This window comes from Triturus cristatus, chromosome 11, assembly GCF_964204655.1.
Source record: "Triturus cristatus chromosome 11, aTriCri1.1, whole genome shotgun sequence".
Classification (NCBI taxonomy): Eukaryota; Metazoa; Chordata; class Amphibia; order Caudata; family Salamandridae; genus Triturus; species Triturus cristatus.
The window spans coordinates 1120622139-1120632861 of record NC_140594.1 but is presented as its reverse complement, the minus strand read 5'-3'; the positions used below and the strand labels follow the sequence as shown (position 1 = coordinate 1120632861).

The window sequence follows — 10723 nt, the reverse complement described above, 5'->3', positions numbered from 1 at the left end:
ACCTTCACTGTCTGTCATTCTTGCAAGATCAAATGAGTTCTACATGTCTGAATTGAATTTGTCCTTGAGAGTGTTTTTAAGAGAAGCGGGTCCAGCAAGGAGCACCACATACTGTTAAGGGGTTTAATACCATTCTCGGTACGTGAGTTGTGTAATAGAACGAGGTGGAGCACGAAGTCACTACTCATTTTATGCAAAGTTAACCTCCTATGGATTCATCTCAGTCGGCCTACTGCTTTTGTAAAGAATGCGGATTTAATATGTTAATAGGTGAATGCCAGCATATGGGCAGGCAGAGAATCACCAGTAAGACTCACAAGGCTCATGTTTTTAAAACAATGTTTACCCTTTGTTAAGGCTGGCCATAGTGAGCTTTCATGTGAATTATTAATCTCATCGGGGTCAGAAGCCACATGATCATGTTATCTTAACTGGACCACATTTCCATGTAAGTATGTACACCATAGCTGTCAGGTACATGTGTGAATGGTTATGCCAGTCCGGCTTTTTTGTTAGAGTTCTGGGACTTAAAGAGGTATGTAAGCCACTATAAAACCAGGACTACAAGTTCCAGAATTCCAAGGGGCGAGGGGGAAGGGAACGGTCTAATTAAGCCGACGGATACAGTAAATTTCTGCTGACTATAGCCAGTCCATATAGTCTATATATGCCAGTCCAGTCTAAACGTACAGACACAGAATATTTTCCATTCGGCATCTATATCTCCTGACGAAACGCACAGCGCTTCCTCGAGCCTCTTTTTGCCCCAATTAAATAAATGACAATAGGCCAGTTTCAAAAGCAGACCGCGGTTAAGCTTAAACGTAAACGCAAAGCTCAGAAATTGCTGGTATATTGGGAACAGGGACTTGTTTCAATCTTTGCCGCTTTCCATTGGGCATAAGCCGCCGAAGAAACTGACGAAAGACTAAAGCAATGCCGCCCGCTCGACTTCCGAAACGGTGTCCGCCATTTTATGCTGTCAGCGCAGCCACTCATGCACCCACAAGTCCAAAGAAGAAACACATAAACATAATATTTTCCAAAGATATACTAGTATTATGCTAGCTTTCAAACTAAATACGTATACATACTGATACGTCTTAATTTACGCATGCATATTGGTTAATTTGTTTCTGCATAAATTCACTGATATGTTCTCAGGAATATTTCAATTGTTTCGTGCAAAGCAAGGCTTTTTATATTTTGTGATAAAACGTGGCTGGCCAGTAGTTCTATGTAAAGCGCTGGCTTATACAGGCTAGTGCAGCAGCAAAGTTTTGGAAATTGCCAATTTGAGACATAAAGGTGCCGTGGACGTTGAATTTAAAACCCGAGTGTTTGTAGTCGGTATGAGTCGTTAGGATGGGTGGAAGCTTTTGGGTTTCTTCTCTCGGGCGGTTGAGCTTGTTCCCTTGGTGCAGTGTGCTGCTGTTACACAAGGTGTTTGAACCGTCAATTACATAAGGAGCAGAGGCTGGTCGTGCATGCTGCGGAGAGCAGGGTGAGTTTATCATTAGTAATGCAGAGCAAGATAATATTTGCTCGATGTATGCAAGGTATGGTGCGCCTCTCTGCCCGGTGCAAAGCTTCCATTGCACCTTACTGTTGGGGCACAGCATTGTGCATGAGCAGCTTTCCTTCAAAGCAGAGGTGTTTTCATCCCTTTGTAGGGCCGTGGTGCCTTCCTCGTCCCAGCATACATTTAGTCATGGCATGAAGTGGGTGTGTTCGATAAAAGGGTTGTGACAAAAGAAGTGTAACTTGGAATCTTCCAAGAGACGTGGCTTAAACATGTAAATTAATTTCCCATAGCATGCTTCCCGACTAGTATTTTAGTTCCTGTCTATGAGCTTTCTTAGCGCCTCCAGGTATACTATGCACAAACTAACACACCCCTACAACAAGCCAGGACTAGTCAGTCTGCAAGCAATTGTTAGCTGTTTAAGATAAATGCGTTCCAATGATTTTTGTGTAAATAATATTGAACAGTTTCAATTCTGTACACGTGAGTCTATTAAATTTCACTATGGTCTGTGCAAGGGGCAGTGTTGTTCAGTGTGTCTCAACCACTTACGTTCTTCTCTCCACACCACTTTCCTTTGAAGTCTGTATTAGATACTTATCATGGGCGTCCGCAGGGGGGGGCAAAGGGGGCACTTGCCCCCCCCTGGATCGCTGGTGCAGGCCCAGACAGGGCCGGCGCTAGGCATGGGCAGTGTGGGCAGCTGGACCTCGCGGCTGTCTAACTAGAATGGGCCCCCCACGAGTCCATCATGCTTTTGAAATGGTGCCATTGTAGTTACAGGTGGGCAACCTCCTCCCTTTGTTTCGCAGATTTGGTGAACTGTGAAAGACACAAGGCGGGGTGGGGGGGGGGGGTGAGGGGGGAGCCCTCTCCTGGGCCCGGCTGCCATGGGCTGAAATGGCAACATGACACCGCATCCCTTTGAGGTGCTGCAGACTGGGCAGGGCAGGGTTTGTGGCCGTGATTAGCTTTCCCTTTATCTCTTTCTTTTAGCTTAATCGCTGCATCTGCATGATAACAGCATTAGGCAGACACTTCTTGAACTGGGGTGAGGTGTGAAGTGAGCCCTGCCCCTGCATGAATGAAACGCAGAGCATCCTGCAGGGCTCACAACAAAAAAACAGAGCAACCTCACATCACAATGGGCGCTGCTCACTTCCAAAGAAGGGAAAGGGAGAAGAGCAGAAAACGGAGAGAGAGAGGTGGTTATAGATTTTTTTTAAATGTATTTAATACTTGTGCTCAATCATGTCGGAGGACGGTGATGAAGTAAAAAGTTTGCCCCCCCCTGGAAACATTTCTGCGGACGCCCATGATACTTATGCCCTTTTTCTAGCAATATCTTTCTGAAATTCTCCATCACCTCATCTCTTTCCTCTTCAGCAACCACTTTTCACCCTCTCCTGCACTTACTTCCTCGCATGTCCTGTAGTTTTACCACTTCCAAACCATCCATTCATCTGTAAGGGCTGCATTTTATTATACTTTCGCCTTGCCAATATTTTAACAACTCTGTGCCTCCTTCATGCACATTTGCATAGAATCAAAATTGCAACTGGCACTTGTACCAATGCTGTACAGGGAGGCAGAGGACTGGATAAGCATGCATTCCGAACACCTTTTATGCAGGGCTGGCTTTTAGCATGGACAAGATTGGTTCAAAAAGTTCACAGTGCAATTTTTAGAAGCTGCAATGTTATCCTATGGGAAGAAAAGTCAATGCGTCATTCAGGTAAAGTACAGCGGCTTACGGGACCAATCTCTAGGAGGTAAGGTGAGTGGCAGGCAAGGTCCAAGGCAGCACCAGCAGAACACCACCAGCTGCACTAGGGTGGGCGAGTGCAGGTTTACCAAGCAGCGTCAGGTGCCAATGTTGCTCTGTGGGGACTGGCGATGTACAGAGGCTGCAGTCTTTGACTGGGGGTGCCAGTCGGGCTTAACCAATAGGGGGCCTCAGGCCTCCCGATGCTTGGGGATGGAGAGACATCTGTGCTCCTCTTCTCCATGGCCCAGGGACAACAAGTGCAGAGGTGTCTTTAGCCGTCCGGTTTTCTTAGGGGGAGCGGTTGCGGTAGAGGGGGCCAGCATGCAGTGGTGATGTAGAAAAATTCACTGGGGGCGAAACCACGGTGGACTTGGTCTCTGGAGGGCTGGGGGACCATGATGACACCAGTCCTCGTGGGAGTCTCTGGTTGCCTGCAGGATGCAGGGAAGCAGGTCTGCTACCTCTTGGAAGGTTTTGGTTCCTAGATGAAGTTCTGGCAGGTCTCCTGGGCTTTGGGGACTCAGCAGCTTCACTGCACGTCGTCTTTTGGCGCAATTGTCGAAGTCAGCAGGGAGGTCGGAAGGGTTGGTGCCAGGTCAGTTGCTGGGTCTTCAGTTCCTGCAGGATGTGACTCCTAACTTCCTTCTTCGTCTTTCAGGTCGACAGGATCTGCTTTTCTGGTGCCTGGCGCTCCCCTAAATACTGAAGTTGGGGGAGTTTAAGGTAGTAGCCAATGGGCTACTAGCCCTTGGGGTCACTAGACCCCCCCTATATGACCACTTCCAGTGGGAAGTGGGCATAACCCTGTTCCAGGATTCCTAAGTATGCCATCAACAAAGATGGTTACTTCAGAAAAGTAGTGTCCACTTCTGAGTAGGCCACCTTAGGGGTGTTACTAGCCTGGGGGTGGCACGCCTACTAGACTACCTCATTTTCTCACCCACCTGTCCAGGTGCCAAAGGGCTCTAGACAAAGTGGGCCAGCTTCCTCTCCAGTGAGGGGAACCAATACTCTCCTTTCAGAGGCGGTAGCTTCTTTGAAGCTCCTGGAATGCTTATCACTAGTTTATCCTGTGGGAGAGGGTGTAAACACCCTTTCCCAGGCAGGCTTTGTTTCTCACCTCTTGAAAGCAAAGGCTCTCACCCTTTGGGGTCAGACACTTGTCTCAGTGGCAGGCTGCAGAAACCAGTCAGTGAGCACACCAGTGGCTGGTAGGTTTTCAGGGTGCACCTCTAAGTTGCCCTCTGGGTGGATGTATTAATAAATCCATCACTGGAATCGGTGTGGTTTTATCAATACTAGATGTTTAATACCAAACATCCCTGTCTTCAGTAAAGGCATCATGTAGCTGGGGAACTCGTTTTCACCAGTGTGCAGCACATGTTTTAAAAGGGCTTCCCTGGTCAATTGAAATGGCAGTAATGGAACTGACCAGCACAGGGGCATATCTGCTCATACAGGTATGCCCTCACATGTAATATTAAGCACCCTGCCTTGGGGCTGTCAGGCCTGATGTAGGGATGACTTACAATTCTTAAATGCAGTGTTAGGAGACATGGCACACAGGTGTGTGTGAGCCATTTCGTGTTTTCACTTTTGTCTGCACCAAAACACACAGCCTGCTATGGCAGTCTTGCATGTGTTTGGTGAGGGGTGCCTTAGGGTGGCACAATTCGTGCTGCAGCCCTCTGAGACCCCCTTTAGTACCTCAGGCCCTATGTACCAGGGGTACAACTTACTAGGGGCTTACAGAGATTGCTAAACGTTTTAACAATTCAGGGAAACAATTATACAGTTTTGGGAAAGGGATCTGGAACTAGGTCCTGGTTAGTAGCGACGCAGTGTACTTCCAGTCGAAATCACATCAAATACCAGGCAAAAAGTGGGGGTGACCATGTCAAAAAGTGCCACTTTACTACACTTTCTAATTAAATTTCTTCTTCTGGCTGCCAAGTAACCTGTTTAAAAGCATAAACCAGTTTAATTTTGAACTATCGAACTTGGCCATTCTAACTGTTTTTATCAATTGTGTCTGCTCGATATTTTTATTAATGATCATAATAATAAAATGGTGTATTTTTGTATATATAATAGTGACTCTCAAGGTTCTGCTGATAAATCAAAGTGGGGGAGGGAGCTCCGGAACATAGTGGGACTAATTTCATTGATGGCCTTAAAGGAGGCCTGCTGAGAAAATCTACCTGTACTGAGACCTGTCAAGTGTCAGAATTCACCCAGACCACAGGAGCAGATGATTCAATTTTTTTAAAAATATTTATTTTTAATCCATGATAGTTACATTGCATTTATAAAATCAACAGCATTAAAAACAACAGCCTAAAAAAAGCAACACGGATAGAAAATAAATAGCAAATTGATAACATACAGTGCATATTTCATTATTACCCATCTCTGATCCATAACAGTTCTTTAAAGTGCAAGTGCTATGTAAATTTGAGAATGAACACAGATACGAATCATCATTTTTCCATATATGCCAACACTGGCCCCCATATCTCGTACCCAATTTTCTCTTTCGGGAGCCTTTCAGAACATATAAACTATGCTCTAGATTAAAAATGGTAAACAAATCTGGCCCTCCAGAACTCAAAGGTCGGAGCATCTTTCTGCAGCCACATCGAAGCAATGCATAATCTGGTTATGGCTGTAGCTAAAAAGATCAAGTATCGGAATTTGTATGCCAACTGATCACACCTTTCATTCTCTGCCACCCCCAACAACAGATGGGAAGCAGACCGTGGTATTGCACCCCGCCATAATTTCCGCTAAGAATTTCTCTAAGTGCTCCAAAAAGTTACTTAGGTGCCTACAAGTAAAAATAAATATGCACAATGTCTGCATCCTCAGTTCCACATTGAAAACACCTCCCATCGTTTACCCCTCCCCATTTTAACATCCTAACTGGAGTGTAGTAAAGGTTAAACACAGTCTTATAATGCTGGGAGCGAAGATTAGCACACACCAATTGCCTCCCAGCCAGATCAATGGAGTTTTCCACACAAATACCTTGGCACCCTAACTGATTGTCCCACTTAATGTTATGCATCTCCAAATCATCGCCTTGAGTGTCTAACGGTAAGTTATATAAGATGCCCATACGTGCATTCTTCCGCACCGCCTCAACTAGAGGATTCAACTCAATCCTCCATCAGCTTTTGCATAAATAGTCGCAAATTTGTAGGTATTTTAAAAATTCAGATCTAGGGAGGTAATATTTCTCAGCTAGCATCTAAAAAGACATTAAGGTCCCATTAGCATATAGATCTCCAATACATAGGATGCCTTTAATCCGCCATCTTTCAATGGTCCTATCCCAAAATATAGATGGCAGTAACCCTGTTGCTGAAAACGGAGTATAATGGAAGACCCTTTTAAATTGATAGCGTTTTCGCACAGCTTTCCACACCTTATAGGTGGCGTTTAAAACCTTAAACCTAAACCGAACAGCACTTTGCTACACTGGGATACACATTGGTGAAGCGAGAACTGGCCCGAGGCTGGGGGGGAGTGCACCCACCACGTATTGCCTTGTGGGCTAACGAGATGGACAGATGCATGCTAGCAGAGATTGCAGTCTTTGGGGCTCGGGGATGCCCCAAGAAGTGGGATAGAAAGTGGTCGCATTGGAATGTGTATCGAGGGAATCTCTGTGTATCGCCTACAGTTGAAATGGAGATGAATAAGCAAGTGGGCCGGGAGGAGAGGGTATTGTACACATCAAGTACTAACAGCTGTCCATTGATTTGTTGACCATCTCAGAAATGTTGTCCAATCATGTATGTATGGCTTTAATTAAAACCAATAAATAAATTTAAAAAAAAAAAACCTTAAACCTAGTTTTTTTATAATAAATAGGCTCCAACCTCACAAACAAGCGATTTTTGGCATTGCTGCCCAATAACATCCGATATATAGAGGGAGACTCGGCTGTGTTAAGAGACTAGTCCCCTTGTTAATAATATGTTCATATTTTGCAGTATGCACACGTGATAATATAAGGTAAAATCCAGTACAGCCCAGCCGCCTTTCTCGCGGGGGAGGACCATTAAGCGCTTAGCTCTACGAGGCTTCCCCTGTGCCCATAGAAACCTAGCGCAGATTGATTGGAGTGTTGAAGCAGATCCAAGTAACTGAATCAGTTTGCTACCATTAGATTCTTAAAGAAATCCTCAGAAGAACCCGCCTCCACCGCTTCCCAGGTGAGGCGTGAAATCACACCCAAGACTTGCAACGGACAGTGTTCCTCAAGGCTTTTATTCTCAGCTGGCAGCTCGCCTTTTACAATAGGTTCCTACATGCTTTCTGTTTGGTGTGGAGAAGTGTGTAGACCTTTTACTTCCTAAATTTACCTTTTGCGCAGATTACCAACAACTTCAGATTACAACACCTTCATTACTCATGCGCTGTTGACGGTGAAACCAGCATATTTGGGGTCTAATCCTGGGATACACTCCCTTTCGCCTCCATCCTTTCATTCACTAATCTGTCTAATCTGGAAACTCAATATCTCCATATGCCTCCATTCCTTCAGCTTTTGAAAACAGACCAACTTTCAATGCTGTGCGTTGTTCACACTTAGAACATTTGCCTCCATAGTTTTCCTGCATCGATTAGAAGCGGATGAACAAGGGAACGTGACCACTAATCCCATGGTTTGAGAGTACATGGGGCCTGGTTTCTAATCCTGACCTTCCTATAGTCATAAAATGTTGTTGCATGTGTTTGTTCAGCTACGTTACTACCTTTTTTGTGTATTTCATTTAATTTGTTTATATGTAGTTTAACTATTCCTTATTCTGTGTGGTTTTCTAGCAGCACGTTAAGTCCCTGGATTCCAATCTTGAACCATTCCAGGATACTTCATCGCCACAGAAGGAGCAGTGAATTATTTTCAGAAAGCATCCTAACTCTTATACGCTGCCTGCACACCAAGCAAGACTCAAACATGTCTCAAAAGGAAAAGAAACCGACAACTGACGGGAACAAAGCGCCGAGCGAAAAGTCCTCAAAGCCTCAGAAAAGTATATCAAAACCAAAGTCGACAAGCACATCCTCTCAGATCAAGCCAGCCAAGCATAAAGTGGGGGGGAAAGACACTGGGAAGACATCTAAGACAGACAGTGGGGAGCCCTCTGATCTTGGTGCAAAAAAGCAGAAACTAGAAGAGAAAAGTGTGGCTGAAAGTGGAGACCTTGTGGAGGCTGTGAAGAACTCTAGGTTGAAAGCTGCATCTTCAGTGATGGAGTTCAAATTCAACAAGAAGAGAGTTCGCCTGGTCTCCAGTGAAAATAACTCTCTCAAAGAGGACTCTTGCGGGATTGTCTACTGGATGTCCCGCGACCAGCGGGTGGAAGGTGGGAGCACTGCATGCTTTACCATTTCTCGTGTAGGATGCATTACCACATTTCACAGGGGCTTGTGAGGGTTGTGTCTGCATTCCAGGCACCTTGACATCACAGCTGCTCCTGTGAGTTTGTGCAGACTAGGCCCGGCAGTAAATCTTTACCTCTAATTCCACCATTCATGATTAAGTTTTACAGTGAATGGTGCTTAATTGTGCAAAGAGGTGTAATAATTTTGCATAACACAAAATTTCCCCAAATTGCACAAATGATGCCAGCGTAATTTAAGTTTCGCGGTGGCCTACTTTTTTGTAGATCAATGTTTTGTACCTATCAAACATTGAATAACATGCCTCAACCACTAGTGTGGTCTTCAGTACTTTATCCTTTCACTGTTGGTTGCAGGCTGGAGCGTTCAAGGCTTTCACCAATGGGTGCAAGTCGGAGCTTCCATCCCTTCTTCGGTCACAGGTGACCCAGGACCCTGCATATGTTTGGCGGCGAGAGTGGTCAAATGTAGCCGAGGAGGGGTAGATGAACCTCCGAAGGATGCTCGGAACAGGGTGGATGGACTCTGCACTTAGCTATGCTTGTGTGAGAACAGTGTAAAGTATGATTCACAATCACATGTACCCTAAGTGAATATGTGTCATCATATGCAGCCTCCGCGGCATCTTCAAGTAGCGTCTGCTGTTTTTAACATTATAGCCCTACTTATCTTAGAGACCTAGTAGTTTGTAGGATGTAAGAAACCCCAGCCCCTTCAATCCCCCCGCTTCCTAGCCTGCTCTTTTCAAGCTGATAGTACATAGTTAACACCTTTAAGGATCCTACATTGTACAATTGTTCTCCTAATTCCTACCGTGTTAGAATCTATTCATTCTCTTTTTCTTGGCTCTGCTGATTTCTCGCTTTCTTTTCTACCCATTTTTTTATTTATTTTTTCAGATAATTGGGCTTTCCTGTATGCGCAGCGCCTGGCTCTGAAAGAGAAGCTCCCTCTCCACGTCTGCTTCTGTCTCGTCCCCAAGTTCCTGGAAGCCACCATTCGACACTTTGGTTTTATGCTGAAAGGACTGAAGGAAGTTGATGAGGTGAGTGCTGCCAGTCTGAGCCCGGGAGGGAAAGAGAGTTTAAAGAGGGGAGTGGTGCTGTTTTCTGGAAAAGCGGATGTTTAAACTTTAACTTTTTGAGATGCACAGAACATTGGTCTTCTTGTGTGAGTCAGTGTTTCAAGCAGTTGGAAGCCAGTGTGGCTCCAAAGTCACCCACTGGAAATAGAAATTCTCGCTGCTTTGTGTGGTGAAGCTGGGCTTCAATGCCAGTGGTGCAAGAGGCTTGGCTACTTTCCTTGTACATAGATTACAGTGGACGACTCTATTTCGTGACGTTCACCAGTAGATGCTCTTGACGCAGACAGCTGATGAAGGTTGCACTGAGTGATGGTGGGGATCTGTAATGTGCTTTCTTCAGCCCTGGTTACCATCCAGGACTACCTCACAGCTCAATCCTTACATGATTTGTTAATTACACTCTATTCTTTAGATTTAGTTTCAATATTTGGGATCATCTAATATGCTTTTTTATTTTGGTTAAAAACTTTTAATTTTTTTATTGCCATTTTGGAACAGCAGCAACAACAAGGCGAGAGCCTCAGGAATAAAAACTTTATTTAAAGGAATACATATAGAATATGCTTATGTAGGTTACTGTCTTACACGTTTTATCTATACTATCTTAACTATGTGTAATTTGAATAATTACATGAGTGTAAACATGTAATTGAATGTATTCAGTACAGCTATAAAATTAGGAGTAGTTTTTAGGTCTCGCCTGAGCCAGCGCATGCGCTGCTCTGCGAGACATTTAGTTAGGGGCTTTTCAAAGTGCTACCACAAGCTTTGGGTGGCCTAGCGCTTATGGTTACGCGCGCAGCCGCCAGCTTTCAGCACCCGATCAGGCGCCATCTGGCTTTCCTCTCACTTGATTGCTTTCTCAACGCTCCTCCGCCCCTCCCCGTCTCGTGTTAATTGCAAACATATGTGCAAACGCGCTGCTTTCACTATC

The 10723-nt window shown here is 44.9% G+C and overlaps 1 protein-coding gene across 2 annotated transcripts in view; it reads left to right on the top strand.

Annotated features, from left to right (window-relative positions):
• Positions 1-1355: 1355 nt before the first annotated feature.
• Positions 1356-10723, top strand: part of LOC146786154 (deoxyribodipyrimidine photo-lyase-like) — a 41663-nt gene continuing 32295 nt past the window's right edge. The window contains exons 1-3 of one of the 2 annotated variants that reach the window (XM_085635674.1): positions 1356-1504; positions 8127-8668; positions 9605-9750. In XM_085635674.1, coding sequence (XP_085491800.1) covers positions 1488-1504; positions 8127-8668; positions 9605-9750 — 705 coding nt within the window. In that variant the 5' untranslated portion in view covers positions 1356-1487. The remainder of the gene's footprint in view (positions 1505-8126; positions 8669-9604; positions 9751-10723) is intronic. The other variant, XM_085635675.1, reaches the window with a different exon arrangement.